Below are 22,165 nucleotides of genomic sequence, written 5' to 3'. Positions count from 1 at the left end.
CCTTCATCCGCTGTTTTTCGTTGTTGTTGTTGTTTCCCCCCAAGAACTTTGTAAAATGTTCACTTTGGTCAAGAGTGGTGTGGAGTCCCGATTCCAGGCCATGCGTGATGACCCGGGGTGTGACACACAAATAACAAAGTCACAAAAGTAGAATACATTCCCTTTAATGCCTCCAACTTGGCCCCAATGTCCAATTATCCTTGGCTGGATATCAAACAGTCTACGAAGGTCAGAAATGCAGTCAGAACCCAAAGTAAAGATAATTAGAAATAAAAAACCAACACAAACCACACTGAAGTAATTAACACGCAGGCCAGGATGCAGGCCAGGATGATAAATTGCAGACTTTCAAAGGATAACGTAGCACCCACAATTGGGAGGATGCCAAAACCCAGATAAGCTTCGACAAAGATAATGCAGGCTTTGCTTCCAGCAAGGAGCCGTGTGCAAACATCCCTCTTATATCCTGTTCTCCCAGATGCAACCAATGAAAGGGATCTGGGCCTTCTCTCTAGCAAGCCACGTTGATCCCTTCTCCGTTCCTCCCTGCATGCCTTAGGATGAAGAGGGGGTGGCCCTGGGTCTTCCTCTGAATGCCCAGCCGGACTGTGCCCTTTCCCCGTTTTTTCCACAGCCATCGGAGCCAGACTCCCACTCCCTGTCAGCTGCTCAATCTCCCCCTCAGAATCAGACTCCAACAAGGACATGACACCATGGTCCATCAGGGTCCAAGGAGGAGCAAAATGTGGGTCTCCGCAGGTCAATGCTGCTTCATTTGGTCCTAACCTGGTTTGTTCCCAGCTTAGCGTTTGGAGGATCAGCCGAGGCCAGTTAAGAGCCATGAGAGGAGACATGGGTTGTGCTGGACTAACCTCCATAATGTCAACAGTAATAGTAATAGCACTTAAGACTTATATGCTGCTTCACAGTCCTCTCGAAGCAGTTTACAGAGTCAGCACATTTCCCTCGGAAGGATGGAAACTGGTGGGATTCAATTTTTTTTTTACTACCGGATCTGTGCGCATGGTGTGGCGGGCGTGGCAGGGGAAGGATACTGCAAAATCTCCATAGATAAAAATCAGACTCAGGAGATGAGATTTTTACCTTTCTATATATCTATCTGTCTGTCTGTCTCTATCATATCTATATATATATATATACCCAAACCCACCCCATAGATGAAAGGCAACCACCATTCAGAAACCAGACCACGGCTGCATCACCAGCTGCCACACACCCCGACCCCCAAACCAAGCAAACTGACACACGCCAGGAACACATAGCCAGGCCTCAAACTCGGAGCCAAACCAAAACCCGGAATGTCACATCACAGCCACCCACTCAGGATATCACATTACTGAACTCAGGAGGTTACACCACAAAACCTCAGGATGTTACAACACAGCCAACGACCCAGGAGATTACAGCAGAAGACCCAGGATGTCACAACAATAGAACTCAGAAGGTCATCACACAGCCCATTACCCAGGTCGTTAAAACATAGGAGGCTGATAGACACACAGCCAATACCTCAGCCACACATGTTCTTACGAAAAAGCCAACCAATCTGCAAACATCAACTCCATCAACCAATCAAGAAATGACAACACAGCCAACCTCCCCACTAGTATTTATAGAGAGATGGCAGCTCTGATCACGCTTTGCTCGCACAAGCACGAAGCCGAAAGCACCAGCCTGAGGATGGCGAGTGGGACCTCGTCGAAACGTTGCCAAGATACTCTCAATCTTACATGGGAAAAGACCCAAACACGCCAAGACCGGCATACCTGTACCCATTTATATATATCGAAACGTCGCCTAGATGCTTCCAATAACTCATACCACCTCTTGGAAATGATCAAAGATCTACATGTGGAACAAGAAGATCTGCTTGTAAGTTTCAATGTGGTTTCACTATTCACTCAAGTCCCAATAAAAGAAACTCTTGAAATCATCAAAAATAAATACCAACCAGCTAAACACTTCATAGAACTAACAGAACACTGCTTAACCAACACATATTTCATATACAAAGGACAAAGATACAAGCAAATTGAAGGAGCCCCTATGGAATCACCACTGTCACCCGTCATTGCAAACCTGTTCATGGAAGAATTCGAATCCAGAGCCCTAGCTAATGCCAACCACAAACCCAAACTATGGTTAAGATACATCGATGACACATTTGTGATTTGGCCCCATGGAAAAGAAAACCTAAACAATTTCCTAACACACCTAAACAGCACACACCCCAAAATCAAATTCACCATGGAAACGGAAACAAACAACTACCATTCCTAGATGTACTAATCTACAAAAAAACAGATGGCACACTAGGACACACCATATACCAGAAGAAAACACACACCAACCGCTACCTCAATACCCAATCCCACCACCACCCAGCACAGATAAACTCCGTGGCCAAAACACTAATCTCCAGAACCAAACGCCTGGCAGACAAGACACACATAAATACTGAACTATGCACCCTGACTAAAGTACTGACAGCAAATGGCTTCCACAAAAGCAAAATTACCGGCTTGATCCACAAAAATACACTGAGACATAATGGAGACCTAGAAGATGAACAGATCTATGGAACAGCTGTCCTGCCCTACATAAGAAGTACTACAGACAAAATCAGATAGATACTACACAGGCATCACATCAAGACTGCCTTCAAAACAGACAGAAAAATAGCAGCCATCCTAACAAATCCCAAAGATAAAATTGACCCGGAAAACCAAGGCATATATGAAGTCCCCTGTGCATTATGCCCTGCCACATACATTGGACAGACCAATAGAAGAATAAGTACCCGCCTGGATGAACACAAAAATGCAGTAAAAAAGCTGGAACACACTTCCTCACTAGTCCAATACATGAAAGCAACAGGGCATAGCATCGACTTCAATGGCACCAAAACCCTAGCCACTATAGAAAACCCCAGCCACAGAATTATCAGAGAAGCCATAGAGATTGAAAAAAGACCTGAAAGCATGAATAGAAGAGATGATTCCAGCAGACTGTCAATTATTTGGAAGCCTGCACTCACAAACAAAAAAATCTCCACACCACAAGCCAGGCAAACACCTGGGCACAAACAGATCCCCTGATACCTCCAGCTCAAACACACCCCAACCAGGCACCCAGATACCTCCAGCTCAAACACACCCCAACCAGGCACCCAGATACCTCCAGCTCAAACACACCCCAACCAGGCACCCAGATACCTCCAGCTCAAACACACCCCAACCAGGCACCCAGATGAAACCTAGCTTCCTAATAAATGATAAATGCACTAAAAGCCTCCAATACAGGAACACAATGTTGCCAGCCAATCAAGACAAAAAAAGCCACAAAACAGACAGAAGATATTAGAAACACCGATCAAGCAGAACACAGCAAACTCCAATAAACACAGACCAAGACTCCCAACCAATCAGGATGAAGAAAAAACCATTCTGGCACAACAGTAGGCTAGCCCCAAATTTAAAACAGAAATGGCTGTGAAAGTCTGACTCACAGACGAACACAATACAGAAGCCTGATGATGGCAGATGAGATTCTGCCGAAACGTTGCTACAACTTTAAAAGCACAACTATAATGACGTGGGAAAATACCCGAACAAAGCTGAATACCGTACGTACGTACGTACGTATGTACATACATACATACATACATACATACATACATACATACATACATACATAGTGTTAGGGATACACCCTAGCAGAATGTGCACAGCAGTCAGGCAGGCAGGCAAATATGTGAGATAAATGTTTTTGTAGCTTACACTCAGTAAAACAGATACACTGTGCTAGTTAAATAGTTTATTCCAGTAAGAGTTTTTAGCATAGTCAAACAGTCCATATATCATTCACTAGTTCAGTCCGTACGAGGATTATTCAATTGCAAAGTCCAGTGTCGAAAAAGAGGTTAGTAAACTTACAAATATCAGTCCAGTATTATATCTTCTCGCAGTAAAGAAGTCAAACCTCCTTTCTTCCTTCGACGTTCAAAAACTCAGCATCAGGGAACACGCAGTTGGCAAACCATTAATCCAGCATAGTCAGCAATCCAGCAGGTTCTCTTGCTCCCTCTTATGGCGGTTTTACAACCGCACCCAAAATTACATGCTTTGCAGTTTAAAGTGACACACACTTAAACTTACTATCATAGTTTATATATATTATTTTACCCAAACTATATTAGGTAACCTTGTTATTCCTAACACATACATATCCCCAAAACGCCACAGGTTCCTGAGGATATGCTGTGTAACAAGCTGAAATGGCATTTCCTTCTCTGTCACCCATCCCAAATATCTGTGGGGCCATCTTGTTCCCTTGACACAAAACCAATTCTTGATATGGATAAAAATCAACCCAGTCTGCATTTCAAAGATTCTTTGGACTTGAATAGCCCTGTGAGCACTGACTCTTCCGACAGCTGCATTTTGGCATAATTGACGTCTTTGACAGTATTTGATGCTGTGCATTGAAGTACGTTTTTCTGAGAAGGGGTCCCCAGAGGGGGGCTGGGTCCATGGCACAACCAGTTGAAGACACACACACACCTGGTTTAGGGCAGTTTTCAGCAGGCAGCTCCCACCAAGGAATTCAGGGGTTGGTCATTGATGGAAGCATCATTGCTCTTCAACCAGTCATGCCCAGTGGTAACACCTAACTGAACACAGCCATTGTTAAGTAAATTCAGGCATAGAATGGGAGAGAGGCAGGAATTCTCTGAATTCCCAGTTTGAACGGGGAGTGGGATACCATCTCAACTTCTGTGCAGTGAGTGGTGGTATTCAAACTTTTTTTTACTACTGGTTTGGTGGGCGTGGCTTGGTTAGAATGAAAGTGGAAGGATACTGCAAAATCTCCATTCCCTTCTCACCCCACTAACCTGCTTTTCAGCTCTGTTCTCCTGTGCAGAACAACCAAAGAAGACCCACCTGATCAGCTGGGATGTGGGAGGCAGAGAATAGATGGGGTTGGAGGGGCCAGTCAGAGGTGGGACTACTCAAAATTTCCGCTACCAGTTCTCCAGAAATGGTCAGAACTGGCTGAATACCACCTCGGGGTGGAAAGCTGAGTCAATCTTGAGCCGGTCAGTATCGAACCGCTGGCAGTCGGCAGAGTTAGCCTGCGATACTGCAGCCTCCCCACTGTACCACCACGGCATCTTTTACCAACTGTGGTCAACCAAACCCCGTCCGTCAAAAAGGATTCTTGTTGGTGACGGAAGGATGTGGCGGAGATGTGGGTGGGATCTTTCAGAGCAAACATGGATGGTCTGAGCACCTGGGCAGGTTAGAGAAGCTGGGAGGGCTGTGTAGTCTGCAGAATTAAAAGTTCACCTGCCCTTTCTGAGTTGAGAGTGTTCCTCTTCTTTCCAAACACACGTCGTAGGATCACCGTGAACCAGCAATGTGGTAAAATACAACACAGTTTCTAAAGACAGGAGCTGTGTAACAGAATAGCAGAGTTGGAAGGGACCCTGGATGTCTTCTAGTCCAGCCTTGTGCAAGCAAGAGACTCTATACCATTCAGACAAATGGCTGTCCAATCTTTTGTTGAAGACCTCCAATGATGGAGCAGCCACAACTTCTGGTGGCAAGCAGTTCCACTGATTAAATCTCTCCTTGAGTAGTTTTCATCCATTGTTTCTTCTACTGCTTTCAGGTGCTTTGGAGAATAGGTTGCACCTCCTCTTCTTTGAAGGGAAAGCTACACTTAAAATCACCAAGCTAGAAGGGACCTTAGAGGTCTTCTAGTCTAACCCCCTGCTCAAGCAGCACACCCAGTCTCATTTCAGGGCAAGTATCTGCCCGGTCGCCTCTTAAAATTTTCTATTTTCTAAAGCACCTGAAGGCCAGACAAGGAATAATGGATGGACACCAAACAAGAGAGATTTAACCTGGAAATAAGGAGAAACTTTCTGATAGTGAGAACAATCATCCAGTGGAACAGTTGGCCTTTAGAAGTTGCGGGAGCTTTATCACTTGAGACTTTTAAGAAGAGATTGGACTCCCATCTTTCAGAAATGGTGTAGGGTCTCCTGCTTAGGGGGTGAGGGTTCGACTAGATGACCTACAAAGTCCCTTCCAACTCTGGTTGTCTGTAAAAACCTCCAGTGATGGGGCATGTACAACCTCTAGACACAAGCCATTAACACTGATTGATTGTTCTCAATAAGAAATTCCTTAGTTCTAGGCTGCTTCTCTCCTTGAGTAGCTTCCATCCATTGTTTCTTCTCTTGGACCCCCTCCTCTTTGTGGCAGTCCCTCAAATATTGGAAGACTGCTATCATGTCACCCCTAGTCCTTTTCTTCACTAGACTAGCCAGGCCCAGTTCCTGTAACCGTTCTTCATATGTTTTAGGCTCCAGTCTCCTAATCATCTCTCTTGTTCTTCTCTTTCCAGAGTCTCAACATCTTTTTTTTCCTCTCAATATCGTGGTGTCCAAAGCTGGTTGCAAAGCCTGCCTGTGTCCTTCTCCCATCCCATTATGTCACAATCCCACTTTCCCTTCACCTACAGGTGTGCTGGGGATTGTGAATGCTTTGCTGAGGCCCACCCCCCCCAGCAGCCAATCAGCAAGCAGCTGGAGTCACAGGGCTGTTGGATGTCCCCAGTTAGGATTATCAAGAAGACCAAGCAGGTGGAAAAACATAGGAGAGCAATGAAAATCCCCAATAAAAACTTGCTCAAGATTCAGCAACGCAGGAGAAGAAGATAGTAAACATAAGTGTTGGACTTTTAAGAGAAATCACAAGTAGAAGGTACAAAATCAGGTGTTTTTCTTTATATCTGGGTAGAGTACAGTAGAAATAGAATAGAAATAGAAATAGCATAGCATAGATATATGAGTCTTGGTGGCGTAGTGGTTAGAATGCTGTACTGCCATGGCCTTCTAAGAATAATATTCTCTTATTGGTTAAATTCACCCATTCCTTCAACCATACTAAAGAGGCTGCACTATAATACAACTCCCAATTTGGAAGTGCCAGCCCTACCTTGCTCTTCATATCCTGCATTGCCTTTAAATTTATTCTGGGCTTTTTCCCTTGCCAGATAAATTTTACAGTTATTTTATTGAGTTCTTCAAAAAAAAAAAAAAATTGTGTACTTTGATTGGGATCGTCTGAAATATATATAGGAATTTTGGAAGAATATTCATTTTAATAGCAGCAATCCTGCCTAATAATGAAAGTTTGCCCCATGTTTCTAAATCCTTCTTTACCTGTTGCATCAATTTATCATAATTATTTTCCTTAAGTGTCTTACAATGTGCTGTCAACCATATTCCTAAGTATTTAACTTTCTTTATTACTTGTATTCCCATAACTTCTTCTAGTTCTATTTTCTGTTTTTCTGTTAAATTTTTAGTCATTAATTTTTTTCCTTCCTATTAATTTTAAGTCCTGCTACTGCTCCAAATTATTCTAATTCATTCATCAATTTTTGTCCTCTTTCTATTGGTTCCTCAATGAAAAAAATCATATCACCCGCAAACGCTTGCAACTTATATTCTTCTTTCTTAACCTTTAATCCTTTTATGTCTGGGTTCTGTCTAATTCGCATTAGTAATGTTTCTAATGATAATATGAAGAGCAGGGGTGAGAGTGGGCAGCCCTGTCTGACTCCTTTTTCTATTTTTATTGGGCGGGTATATTCCCCGTTTATTATAATATTAGCCTGTTGTGTATCATAAATGGTTGTCATAATATTTTCAAATTTGGTGCCTAAATTCATATTATAAATTTTTTGGATTAAAAATTGCCAATTTAAATTATCAAAGGCCTTCTCTGCATCTAAAAACATAAGTGCAATTTGTTTTTCGGGGTGGGCTTCGTAAAATTCTAAGACATCTAGTACTATTCTTAAGTTGTTCCTGATTTGTCTGGTCGGGAGAAATCCATTTTGATCTTCATATATATGCTCATTTAACATTCTTTTTAGTCTACTTGCTATAATAGAAGTGAGTATTTTGTAAGCAGTATTTAACAGTGAAATCGGCCTATAATTATGTATATATTGGGGATCCGAATCCTCCTTCGGGATCAGCAAAATCAATGCCCCCCTCCATGAGTCCAGCAACCTGGCTGCCAATAAGATGTCATTAAAAACTTCCACCATAAGAGGTCCTATTTGTTCTGCTATTGCCTTGTACAGCTCCCCTGGAATCCCATCTGGTCCCGGGGATTTATTGTTTTTCTGGTTCTCTATTGCTGATTTCAGTTCAAACCAAGTAATGTCTTTGTTTAATAATTCTTCCATTTCTTCCCCAATTGCTTTATCCTTTACTTCATCTAAATAGTTTCTTATTCTATCTTCGTTAACTTCTTCCTTTTTACATAACTCTTCAAAATACTTATGGGCAATTTCTTTTTTCTGTTCTATCTCCTGTTGTATATCCCCCTTTCCATCTATTAGCTGGTATATCAATCTCTTTTCTTTCCTTTTTTTTAGTCTATATGATAGCCATCTCCCTGGCTTATTAGCATGCTCAAAATAAGTTTGTCTAGTTGTATTCAAATTTATAATCATTCTCTCTTGTTCAATTAAATTCAGTTTATGTTTAGTTATTATTATCTGATTTTGCAATTTTGAATCCTTTGGGGTACTCTGTAATTGAGTTTCTAATTCCTTAATTTTTTATTGTAATTTGTTTTGCTGGGCGTATTTTTCCTTATTCCTCTTGGCGTTAGAGATTGTTATACCTCTTATTACTGCCTTCATTGTATCCCAAATGTTTTGTTTCGTAGTTGCTCCATTATCATTTTCCTTTAAGAAATAATTTAATTCCTCCTTGAGTTTGTTGGTGTATTCTTTTTCTCTTATTAACTGAGTATTTAATGTCCATCTTTTCTTGGGTTTTTCCCTACCCTTCCATATTATCTGAATTGGATTGTGATCTGCCCATTCATTAGGTAAAATTTCAATCCCTTTTATCTCATTTGCTATTTCCCCATTCATCCATGCCATATCAATTCGTGTCTGTATTTGATGAGGATTTGAATAGAATGTAAATTGTTTTTTCTCAGGATGTAATCTTCTCCATATATCAATCAAATTTAACTCCTTCATCATTTCCATACATATCTTGGGAAGCTCTCTTTCCCCCCCTTTGTTCTTCCCCCCAGTCTTTTTGATAATCAGCAATAGAATTAAAGTCTCCTATGATACAAATGTTTCTTTTTTCCAATCCTACTATTTTTCCATAAAGATGCTTAAAAAACTCTTTTTGATCTCCGTTCGGGGCGTAGATTACCACTAAGAGAATTGGGATGGCATTAATCCAGATTCCCAAAACCAGAGTTCTTCCCTGCCATGACTTGCAAAGGGGGTGGCATGCTTTTTTATGGGATGTAGGGAAAACTAGCCAGAAATATTTTCAGACACCTAATCAGAGACTCATTATTAACTAATTGGAAGAAAATATGGAAAAAACACTATTTAAAAATACCAATTTGGATTTCAACAATGGAGGCGATGATTCACCCAAATAATCTGGATATCACTAAAATGATTAAATATAAGGATCTATTGGATACACAAGGAAATTTGAAATCATGGCAAGAACTTCAAGAGCGGGGACTTAAAATTGATCGGAGGGCATATCTTCAAATTCAAAGTAGATATAAACAGGACAAGAAAGAATTTGGAATTAACAATAAACTCCAGCAATTAGATAACATTTTATTAGGATCGGGCAAAAAAAAATAATAACAAAATTTTATAATTATTTATTAGAAGTAGAATTAGAAGAAGAAATTGTAAAAGGGAACATGATAGCCTGGAGTAGGAATATAGGATGTAGCATCACCATAACAGAATGGGAAAAGGTCTGGGGTAGAAATAATAAAATTACAAAATCGGTAGCATACAAAGAAAACGCCTATAAAATGTTTTATAGATGGCACCTTCCTCCTTCAAGATTAGTGAAGATGCACCCCAACATGAGTCCGAATTGCTGGAAATGCAAAAAAAAAAAAGAGGGAACTTTTTTCCATATGTGGTGGTCCTGTACAGAAGCTCAAAAATATTGGCAGAAAATTAGAAATTGGCTGGAAGAAATGACAAGAGAACAGATCAAATTCAAACCAGAGTCCTTTCTGTTAGGGATCTTTGATAAACAAATATCAAAAAAAGTGAAATATATAACAATACACATTTTGACAGCGGCCAGATTGGCTTTTGCACAATGTTGGAAGAAGCCTCATGTTCCATCAGAGGAGATGATCATTCAAAAAATTTGAAGTTGTGCAGAAATGGACAAATTAATTTTGGCATTAAAAAATAAAGACACTTCAATATACTACAACAGCGGGAACTGCTGGTACAAATGGATAGACCAAAGATAGACTTCACACGAAAAGGCAAAAGAGGATAGGATAAATCCATAGTAGTGATACACAGATATATGTAAGGATTAGGTGTGTGTATATGGCATAAAATAAGGATAAAAAAGAGGTCTTACAAACTGTTGAAGATGAGAATGTTTTTAATTGTTTTCTTTTTCTTTCTTTCTATTTTCTTCTCCCTTTCTTCTTTTTCTCTCTTTCATTTATGTATGTGTTGTTGTTGGTTTGTTTTAATTGTAAAATCAATAAAATTTATTTTTTTAAAAAAGAATGCTGTACTGCAAGCTACTTCTGCTGCAGCCAGTTGCCTGCAATTTGGCAGTTCAAATCCCACCAGGCTCAAGGTTGACTCAGCCTTCCATCCTTCCAATGTGGGTAAAATGAGGACCCAGATTGTTGGGGCAAGCGGCTGACTCTGTAAACCGCTTAGAGAGGGCTGTAAAAGCCTTATAAAGCGATAGATAAGTCTAAGTGCTATAGCTATTGCCATTGCCATAGCATAGCATAGCATAGAGCTGGAGGGGACCTTGGAGGTCTTCTAGTCCAGCCCCCTGCTCAAGCAGGAGAACTTATACTATTTCAGATAAGTGGCTGTCTCGTTTCTTCTTAAAAACCTCCAGGGATGGGGTGTCCATGATTTCTGTCCCACCGGTTGATCTTATTTCCAAGGGTTTTTGATGTTGTTCTCTCGAAGGACTTCATCCGTAAAAAGCAGCTTTCCAGTTTAAGCTCCAACAAAGAGGAGTCCTGGTAGCAGCTTTGACTTCAGTCTGGCTTGCTTCTGGGAGTCCTCCAGTCTGGGTGTCTTGGTCTCCAAGCCCTCCAAGCCCAATCATGGATGTCAGGTGAGCATTGTGGATTTGCCTGGTCAAGGTCTCTTGAGATGACCTCGAGGCCTACACCAGCAGTGGGATTCAAATTTTTAAACAACCGGTTCTGTGGGTGTGGCTTAGTTGGTGGGTGTGGCTTGGTGGTCATGTGACCAGGTGGACGTGGCTTGGTGGTCATGTTATTGGCTGGGCGTGGCCAACTTGATATCACTCACATCGAGGCACGCATCTCCTCGCCTGGCCTCTCAGGACTGTGGGGATGCTGCAACAGTCGTAAGTGTGAAAAATGGTCATAAGTCACTTTTTTCAGTGCCATTGTAACTTTGAATGGTCACTCCACACAAGCAAAGTACCAGCAAAGGAGGGGAGACAAACTCCAGAGAAGTTCCTGAGACAGGAAGTCTAGTCCTGCCAAGAATGTAATAAGGGTTAACGGAGAGGCAGTTTCTGTAAGCAACACCAGGATGTTTCCTTCCTGCCTTCCTTACAGGATTAGCCCAGTAATTTCTTCTAAAAACCGGTTCTCCGAACTGCTTAAAATGTTAACAACTGGTTCTAGCGAATAGGTGCGAACTGGTAGAATCCCACCCCTGGATCCAACCAGTGGTGGTATTCTACCGGTTCAGCACAGTTCTGTAGCGCCGGGTAGAGCTACAGAACCACGGGTAGCGCCGATGAGCTGTGGGTAGCACTAATGAGCAGCGGAGACTGAACCGGTATCTCTCTGCCACTCTGCTATTGGGCCCACCCGCCTGTCCGGCCTCCGGTACTCACCTTTATCCTCTGATTTTGAAGCGCAACTGCTTTGCGCGGCACAGCAGAGTGCCGCACGGCAGCTGCTGAAGCGACCGGGAGAGTGCAGGCTTGCAGGAGGTGAGTTGGGATGCCTCTGCACCTGCGCAAAGTGCATTTGGCACATGCGTGCAGGCAAAGTGTGTGCACGCATGCAAAGTGTGCCCACCAAGCCACGCCCACCGAACCGGTGGTAAAAATGTTTGAATGCCACCACTAGATCCTACCTGTTCCACCACTGGTTTGTTGATCGTACGTGCGTGCATGTGCACCTAACACGCGTGCACAGCTTTCCCCACACCAGGTGAGGCCTGCAGGGCCAATCGGCTGAGAGGATAAAGAAGGGGAAAGCACAAGGGCGGGCGGGAGGACTTTCAGCTGATTGTCAGAGGCTCTTTTTTACAACCGGTTCGGCCAAACCAGTCTGAACTGGTATCATAGCACCACTGGGCTACCCTACCAACTTCCCTGCCTGGCTTTGCCTTGGAGCAGCCAGCAGGACTGGGGAGTTCTTGTCCCATAACCTTCTCATTTCATTTGAAGATGGCTGCTTGGGACAGAACGGAGACTCTGCTGGTATCTCCCTCTCTTTGCTGCTCCAAGGTCTCCTCCAACAGGCGCTGGGGTTGTCCTGTTGGAGCTTGGCCACATCTGACGGGCGACTTCTTTCCTGGGTGGTGGGGAGGGTTGAAGGCCGCGAGATGCTTTCCAGTAGCTTTCAGAGCATGGATAAAAGGCTTCCTGTGGGGTGTTGATGAGATGTGAAGGCCGATGCCCTTCCATTGTTTTGGAGAAGTTTCCTACCACTTGTGGAGGTGGGATACCCATAACACAGGGATGTCCACGAGAGTTGGGTTTAAAAGGGTCAAGAGGGCAGCCGAACACCCCTGCCTCGTGTCATGCCTGTAGGGTACATAAAAGGGGCAGAACGTTGATTTCATGGTGGCTGGTCATCTTAACATTTTGACTCCAGAGGGCTGATCCTTCCTTCTGTTTTTCCTTCCCCCTCTTTCTTTCTTTCTTTCTTTCTTTCTTTCTTTCTTTCTTTCTTTCTTTCTTTCTTTCTTTCTTTCTTTCTTTCTTTCCTTCCTTCCTTCCTTCCTTCCTTCCTTCCTTCCTTCCTTCTTTCTTTTTTCCCCTCCCTCCCTCCTCCTTCCTTCATCCCCCTGTTTCTTTCTTTCTTTCTTTCTTTCTTTCTTTCTTTCTTTCTTTCTTTCTTTCTTTCTTTCTTTCTTTCTTTCTTTCTTTCTTTCTTTCTTTCTTTCTTTCTTTCTTCTCTTTTTCTCCCTCTTTTTCTTTCTTTCCCTTCCTTCTTCCCTCCCTGCCTCCTCCTTCCTTCCTTTACCTCCTTTCTCTTTCTTTCTCATTTGCTTTCTTTTTCTTTCTCTCTCTTTTTCTCCCTCTCTTTCTTTCTCTGTCTTTCCCTTCCTTCTTGCCTCCCTCATTCTTCCTTCCTTCATCTCTTCTTTCTTTCTTTCTTTCTTTCTTTCTTTCTTTCTTTCTTTCTTTCTTTCTTTCTTTCTTTCTTTCTTTCTTTCTTTCTTTTCCTTCCTTCCTTCCTTCCTTCCTTCCTTCCTTCCTTCCTTCCTTCCTTCCTTCCTTCCTTCCTTTCCTTCCCTCCCTCCCTCCCTCCCTCCTTCTCCTTCCTTGCTTCCTTGCTTCTTTCCTTCCCTCCCTCCCTCCCTCCCTCCCTCCCTCCCTCCTTCTCCTTCCTTGCTTCCTTGCTTCTTTCCTTCCCTCCCTCCCTCCCTCCACAATGCAGTACATAACAGGCATATGCCCAATTTCCAGGAAGTATACAAGGATTTCCTAACAGAGAAATTTCCTAACAGTGAGAACCTTTAATCAACGGGATGGCTTGCATCCAGAAGTTGTGTGTGCTCCATCCCTGGAGGGTTTCATCCCCTCCATGGCCTGGGGGTCTCCTGCTTGTGCCAGCCTCCCCCTTGCCCAGATGTGGAAGGCCTGCGGGAGGGGGAGGGGCTGACCAGGAGAGAGGGCGGGTGATGGATGGTCCCTTGTACTGGGTCCTCTTTGTGACTGGGTCGTCTTCTTTTCTCCCCAGCCATGGCCCCCAAGAAGCCCCCTCCACCCCCTCCTCCACCACCGCCTCCCCCAGACGAAATAATCCACGTGCCTAAATTCAAAGCGATCCCTCCAGAGGTGAAATGGCGAGTGATTCGACTGTTTGGGATCTTCTGTTTCTGCGTCTTTATCGTATCAACGGTTCACTGTAAGTTCTGGCCAGGAAGTCCTCGACTTACGACAGTTTGTTTAGTGACCATTCTAAGTTATAACGGCACTGACCAAAAAGGGACTCGGATAGTGGTGGGATTCAAAAATATTTTTTACTACCAGTTCTGTGGGCGTGGCTTGGTGGGCGTGGCAGGGGAAGGTAACTGCAAAATCCCCCTTCCCTCCCCACTCCATTAACCTGCTTTCCAGCTCCGTTCTCCTGTGCAGGGCAACCAAAGAAGACCCAGCCAATCAGCTGGGACTCAGGAGGCAGAGACTATATGAGGGCAGAGCCAGTTAGAGGTGGGATTTTCCGGTTCTCTGAACTACTCAAAATTTCTGCTACCACTTATCTAGAACCAGTTTGAACCAGCTGAATCCCACCTCTGGACTCTGGGCCGTTTTTCACACAATCATTGTAGCCTCCCCGTGGTCACCGGATCCAAATTCAGATGCTTGGCCATGGACTCGTATTTATGATGGTCGCAGTGTCCCCAGAGGGGTCATGTGACCCTGTTTTGTGACCTTCTGACAAGCAAATTCCACGGGGAAGCCAGATTCACTTAACAACCATGTTAAAAATCAACAGAGGCAGAGACTTCCGGTTTTGCCAGGCTTCGGAGGCGGCGGGGTTTCGCGATCTCTGTGATCCCGCCGCGCTAGCCACTTTGGTTCCTCCGACCCAGACGGGTCTGGAGGATAAGGTTGCCCGTAGAGGCAACCAAAGACAGGGAGGATCCGGACAAGGGGTTGGGGTGTTCGCAGACCCCTTCCCCACCTGGCATAACCTCCTTTTCTCAAGTCGGTCCAGCGGCGGTCAGCAATGGCCGCCACAAAGAAGCCAGCAACCGGACAAGATCGTGCTGGAGGAAGAAGGAGAAATTTTGAAGCGAAAGTTTTTTGGCTGAACTGGGACTAGAAGATACATTTAATACCCTGAAATCTAAGATTTGGTTTTTGTTTGAAAGATACTTTGTTTCCAGAAGAGATTTGCAAGCGGCGAGTGAAAGTGTTTAAAGTGAAAGTTTACTCTCCTTCCACATGGAATTAACAAATGAATGCTGAAAATACTACTATTCTATAAAAGGTAAAAATCTAAAGCTTCTTGTTATAAATGGGAAGGGAGAGGACAAAAGGAAAATTTATACTAAGATTTTGTTGAAGGAGATGCCTGGAAGATTTTAGAGATTGGAAGTTACTGTAATAAGAATTTAAAATACAGACTGGTTTTTTTTCTCCCTTTGCAACTGATTTTAACCCAGGAAGAAGGGAAGAACTTTGTGCTTTGTTTGGATTGTTTGGTGACTTTGGGACTTTGGGATTTGCTTTAAGCTTGGAAATATCTTTGGCTGTTTTAAGAAGAAGAAGAAGAGGATTTACAATGACTTTATCTGCTGATGAACTGAGAGAGGAATATGGCAAAATAAAGAAAGACGATGTGGGAGAAATTTTTTGCTTTTTAGAAATGGCGCTTGCTACTTATCAGCAAATACAACAATTGATGGAAGAAGAAGAAGAAGAAGAAGAAGAAGAAGAAGAAGAAGAAGAAGAAGAAGAAGAAGAAGAAGAAGAAGAAGAAGAAGAAGAAGAAGAAGAAGAAGAAGAAGAAGCCATCTTTAATGAACCCATAGAGGTGCTTAAGAAAGGAAGGAGAAAGAAAGGGAAAAAAAAGGATATAAGACTTAAAAAAATATCTAAGAAAGAGAAAAATAAGATGCAAAATCAATATAAGGCTAGAAAGCAAAAGGAAAGAGAAATACAACAGAGAGGGGAAGTTAAGGGGGTAAAAAGACCAGATGGGATAAGACAGGGAGGAAGAAGGGGGAAAAAGGCCACGAGGTATGAAACAAGATGTGAAAAAGAAATGTTTTTTAGGGATAAAGGGTAATATAATTTTGTTTTAAAAGGATTCTGCAAGGTACATATGATAGTATTGTAGTATTTGTATTAGAAATAGAAAATTATAATTTTATAAGATTTGAGTAAAGACTAAAATATTAAAGGTTTAATAATGGTAGAATTTAAGATTTAATAAAATATTAAAAGGAAGGTTTAAAATACTTAGTTTAAATATAGATTTTAATTGACTATTGTGTGGATGTTAGTATGAATATATTATTGTAATACTTGTTTTTGAAATAGATAATTGGAATGTTATGAGATTTAATGTTTAATGATATATTTAATTACGTTATGGATTCACTATTTTCTTTTTGTAAGTAGTATGTACTAAGCAGAATCAGATAGGAATTTGGAGTTACCTTAAATGTTAATTTAGAGGTGCGATGGAAAGGCATCATACTTTGATTTGTGATTTCAGGAGAAATTCTTTTATTTTATTATGGGGAATGAAATAAATAGACAATTGGAAAACAATGGACAAAGGATAGAAATATAATGATTTAAATTAAGTTAATAAACAAAATAGAATTAAGAAGAGTGAAAGCGGGGAGAAGTTATAAAGAAGTTACAGAATGGTAATTAAGATAGGTAATGGCATATAAGATGAATATGAATTTAATCGAAGTCCATACAAAGAGTGGTAATCCGGGGCCAAGCTAATTTTTGAAAAGAAGTTTTACTTTATGTGTTTTGTGTGTTTATGTCTATGTGAGATTCAATAAAACCTTGGAGGAAAGCGGGAGGAGAATAATTGCAAACAAGACAGAGGGAAATATGAATATGATGATTAAATTTAAAGAGAAGAAATGAGAGTGTTAAAAGATACTTAAGTAGAAATGGGATATATTAAAATTACACTGTATAAAATATTGTATTATCTGCCTTGTAAAAATTTACAAGGGAAAGAGGTTTAATGTGTACAAGGTTTATGTTTTGTTTGTCTTTAAAAACTAATAAAATTTGTTTAAAAAAAAATCAACAGAGGCAGGATAAGTTGTAACACAGGGCAAAACTCACTTAACCAAGACCTCGCTTAACAAGAGAAATGTTGAGCTCCATTGCTGTCATAAGTTGAGGACTCCCCGGTTGAATAAAAAGCCTGCACTACATGTTAGTCCTCGCCTTGCAACCCCCAGCTGAGCCCCAAATGTCCACATTGCTAAGCGAGACATTGGTTAAGAGCCCCACTGAATGACCTTTCTTGCCACCATTGTTAACCGAATCCCTGCCGTTGTTAAGTGAGCAATACGGCGGTTAAGTGAATCTGGCTTCCCCGTTAACTTTGCTTGGCAGAAGGTCGCAAAAGGGGATCATGTGAGCTTGAGGCGCTGAAACCATCGTAAATACGAATCGGTGGCCAAGCATCTGAATTTGGATCCCGGAACCGTGGGGATGCAGCAATGGTTGTAAGGGTGAAGATACGGCCATAAGTCAGTTTTTTCAGTGCCTTTGTAACTTTGGTCAACTAAATAAACAGGTGTTAAGGGCTGCCTCCTTAAGCACAGGTGGCCAAACTTGCCAAGTATAAATGTTTAAAGAGGGATGAACTTTTATTCCCTTCTCTTAAACTCCTTTGGCCTGAATTTTATTTATTTAGAAAAAGAAAATTTATATGCTGCCCGCTCACTTTAAGTCCTTCTGGGTGGCTTAGTAAAATGATGATGATGATGCAAGCAAGGGTAGTGTCAACTGAAAAATATTTATCTGGTCTCTTAGAGTTTCCAGCAGAAAGGGAGTGGGAGAAGCAGTGCATTCCTTAAATGCTTTCATAGATAATCTCTAGGCGACCGCAGCTTTTGGCTTGCAAGATTATTACTGGAGAACATGATTGGTGACTCTTGGCTATGGATGTGTCCCATTGGAGAGTATACATCCAGGGGATGGGGTGGGTGAAATGAATGATGTGACTCAGAGTCGGCTACATCCAGGTAGCACCGTCATGTTCATTCCTAATAAATCTTCCTTAAAATCTGAGAGATTTTAACTCATGATTTAAATGGGGGGTGGATGCTGGAGCCCTGACTGCTAGTACCAATAGTAGTAGGTGCCTTGCGTGTACTCCCAAAGCAACTGGAGCACCACTTGAACACCATAGGCATTGACAAATTTACTATCAGTCAATTGCAGAAGGCAGCTTTACTTGGGACAGCTTCCATCCTGCGGCGATATCTGTAACACCATCAAACATCCAGATTTGCTTATCCCAGGTCCTTGTTAAGACTCAATAGGTAGACAAAAGTGCCAAACTCAGTCTGAACATCTGACTGATTGTGCAATGAATAATAATAATAATAATAATAATAATAATAATAATAATAATAATAATAATAATACCTAAGATGCTGTCAGCAACCTGTATCAACCATCAGTGCCACTCAATAATATTTGGGATGCATTTTTAAATGTTCAGTTGACTTGAGTTTCATGTTTAATGAATAAAAGTTTATAATAATAATATAATAATATTTATTATTATTATTATTATTATTATTATTATTATTATTATTATCCCCTATACAAGTAGCCCTCAACTTACAACAGTTCATTTAGTGACCGTTCCCGTGTGGCTGGCTCAGGAATTCTGGCATTGAAGTCCACAAGTCATAAAAGGGTCATAGTTCCCCACCCTGATGTAGTGATGTAGACATCTCACACTCTTTTTCTATTGATGTATATATAGCAACTAGACCAGGGGTGGGATCAGACAGGGTTAACTACCGGTTTGGTGATTTATGAGGTTCGGTGATTTATGATGTGCTTCCCTGCACGCTGCGTGCGCGCGCCTTTAAATTGTCATCAGCATGCTGCGTGCAGAGAAGCAGCCTTTCAAAAAGCACTTTTTTTCCTGCTTTTTAAACTGCAGCTGTGCCTCGCATGGCAGCTGAAGTTGAAAAAGCAGGAAATAAAGGCCAGGTAAGAGCCCAGGAGGCGGGCGGGTGGGCAAAAACACCAGCAGACATAGAATCGGTTCTATGTCTGCTGCTCTTCAGAGCTACCGGTTCTACAAAGGTGGACAGAACCGGTAGAAACCCACCCCTGGACTAGACTAGGGGTGTCATGCCCTTGGTAGAGTCGGATTCTGAGGGAGAGGAGGAACAGCTGACAGGGAGTGGAAGTGTTGCTCTGGAGGTTATGGAGAAGGCTGGGGAAGGGCAGAGGCTGGCTGGGCAGACAGAGGAAGAACCAGGCCCATCCCCTCTGCATCCTAGGATACGCAGGGAGGAACGGAGAAGGCAACAACTTGGCTTAAGAGAGAGGAAGCGGCCATGATCCTCTTCATTGGTTGCAGCTGGGGAGACTTGTATATAAGAGAGATGATTACAACACAGAGTTGCCAGAAGCAAAGCGTGTTTTATTTTGGGCTGAAGTTATCTTGGTTGGTGTCCTTTCCAACAGACTGTGCCTTGTTATCTCCTTGAAGTTGGTAATTACTTATCCTGGTCCGTTGTGGAATTTCCTTCATTGTAGTTTGTTTTGGTTTTCTTATTTCACCTCTATCTGCTCATTAAGTTTGGACTGTATTGCTTACTTTTGAAGACTATTTTTGAATAAGTTTTATTGAACAGTGGAGCCAAGTTGGAGGCATTAAAGGACATGTATTCACTTTTTGGATTTTGTTACATTTGTGTTACACTCCTGGGTCATCACAAGGGGTGTCAAACTCATCAGGGCTGTCATTGACCTGGGGGTGGGGTGGGGAGGAAAGGAGGGTGCGGCCAACTGGGTGGGCGTGGCCAGCTTGATGCCACTCCCCAAACTGCTGGCAAGTTTCTTCTTCGCACTGGGTAGACCAGGATGCCGCCAGCTCCACGGGCTGGATCTGATCACATCGTGGGTCAGATTTCCTTTGGGTTTCCTTCATATTTTGTACTTTAAGCAGTGGTGGGATTCAGCCAGTTGGCACCAGTTCGGGAGAACTGGTGTGGTTAACTTTCTGAGCAGTTTGGTGAATTGGTTGTTGGAAGAAATCATTAGGGCAGAGAAGTGGTTGTTAAATTATTTTGAATCCCACCACTGACTTTCAGCTCTCCTCCTATCTTCATTTTAGATATTAAGTTGCTTCAAGCACCACCCAGTCCTTTCATACCACCCATGCAAACCTTGAGGAGGACCTATGCCAGTGCACTAAGAAAACCATCCCTCAGTGCTACTAGTGGTAAGTGGAGATGGAGGAATCCTGCCCCTTTGGGGTGGGCTCACCCCCACATTTGGAAACGGGCAAGGATTTCAGGGAGGAAGAATTTGGCGAGAATGCCGTGTGCTCAACCCTGCCAAGCAGTGGTGGTATTCTACCAGTTCGGCCCAGTTCTGCCAAGCCGGTAGTGGTGATGAACAGCAGAAACCGAATCAGTTGTCTTTGACACTCTGCTGTTGGGCTCACCTGCCCGGGCTCCCATACTCACCTTTATGTCCTGCTTTTGAAGCGCAGCTGCTTTCCACGGCACAGCAATGGCCCCATGGCAGCTGCTGAAGCGTCAGGGAGAGCGCAGGATTGCAGGAGGCGACTCAAAACACCTGCGCAAAGTGCTCCCACCAAACCATGCCCAACAAACCAGTGGTAAAAAAATAGTTGAAACACACCACTTGCTGCCAATGGCAAGCGCTTGGATCCTGAGCTGGGCCCAAGTTGTCTCTTCTCTTTCCAAAATCTCAGCCATCTTCCTCTGGTGAGGGGATGGATCTTGGAGTCCTAGAGGACTATCCCTTAAATGGGAGCCAGCCGTGTGCTGCAGCTGCCAAAAAAAAAAAAAAAAAGGCAACACAATCCTTGGCTGCATCAACAGAGGGCCACGTGAAGTGTCAGTACCGCTTTCTATAATGCCCTTGGTAAGACCAGCCTTGGAATCCTGCATCCAGTTTTGGTTGCCACAATATTTAAAAAAATAAATAAAAGAGGTGGAGATTCTGGAAAGAGTGCCGAGAAGAGCAACCCAGAGGATTAGGGGGCTTGGAGGCTGAAACATACAAAGAACGGTGGCAGGAACTGGGTAAGTTAAATTATCCATTGCAATGTCCTACCCATCAATGATTACTTCAGCTTCAACCACAACAACACAAGAGCACACAATAGATACAAACTCAAGGTAAACTGCTCCAAACTCGATTGCAGGAAATACGACTTCAGCAACAGAGTGATCAATGCCTGGAATGCACTACCTGGCTCTGTGGTTCCTGTTGAGGTAATTCCCCGTTAGGAGAATGAGCGCACATAGAGAGACGTTGTGAGAGTAGTGAAGAATAACACACAACTAGCACACAGATACACTGTATAGTAAAATGTAGGTTTTTACTTCCAATAAATGTTTAAGTAAAGTCCAAACAAGCAGTCCAAGTCATTCACAGTTAAAGCAGTCAGTTTTCAGTCCAGGGATAATCCAAATAACAAAGTCCAGTATCAAAAACAGTTCAGTAACAGACTTACATCAAATCCAAGACGAACTATGATCACTAACACTCAATAGGAATGGCAACACTCTCCAGAACAACAGAACAGGAACAGGAACTCACTGAGACTAAACAACCCAGGTTTCTGGCTCCATCTTATGGCCATTTGCGGAACCACACCCAATTACAGTTTTAGCATTCTCTTAAAGATATAGTATTAAAATGTTTATCCTGGTTTATATATTTCCAACCCAAATAACTGTTAGGTGACTTACATTCCTAACAGTTTCTTCCCCAAACCCCAAAAACTTTAACCTTAGACTGTCTATTGTTGACGTCACCCCTGTCATGCTCCTGGTGGAGACTGACTCTGATGGAGAGGAGGAACAGCTGACAGGGAGTGGAAGTGTGGCTCCGGAGATTGTGGAGGAGGCTGGGGAAGGGCAGAGGCCAGCTGAGCAGTCAGAGGAGGACCCAGGCCCATCCCTTATCCATCCTAGGGCACGCAGGGAGGAGAGGATAAGGGAGAGATGTGGTCTCCTCAGGAGGAGAGGGCCTTGATCCTCTTCATGGGATGCAGGTGTGACAAATGCATAAGAGTTGGAAGGGCTTCGGCGACAGACAGAAATCCACGATCGTGCA

The 22,165-nt window shown here is 42.8% G+C and overlaps 1 protein-coding gene across 1 annotated transcript in view; it reads left to right on the top strand.

Annotated features, from left to right (window-relative positions):
- The first annotated feature begins 14,068 nt into the window (after positions 1–14,068).
- Positions 14,069–22,165, top strand: part of LOC113428249 (uncharacterized) — a 22,591-nt gene continuing 14,494 nt past the window's right edge. The window contains exons 1-2 of the mRNA XM_087965734.1: positions 14,069–14,234; positions 20,187–20,294. Of these exons, the coding sequence (XP_087821860.1) occupies positions 14,069–14,234; positions 20,187–20,294 (274 nt within the window). The remainder of the gene's footprint in view (positions 14,235–20,186; positions 20,295–22,165) is intronic.

The sequence above is a fragment of the Notechis scutatus genome, chromosome 4 (assembly GCF_049901735.1).
Source record: "Notechis scutatus isolate UNSWTSFEM ecotype Mainland chromosome 4, rNotScu1.2, whole genome shotgun sequence".
Lineage (NCBI taxonomy): Eukaryota > Metazoa > Chordata > Lepidosauria > Squamata > Elapidae > Notechis > Notechis scutatus.
The sequence above is the reverse complement of the archived record's forward strand: the minus strand, read 5'-3'. Positions and strand labels throughout refer to the sequence as shown.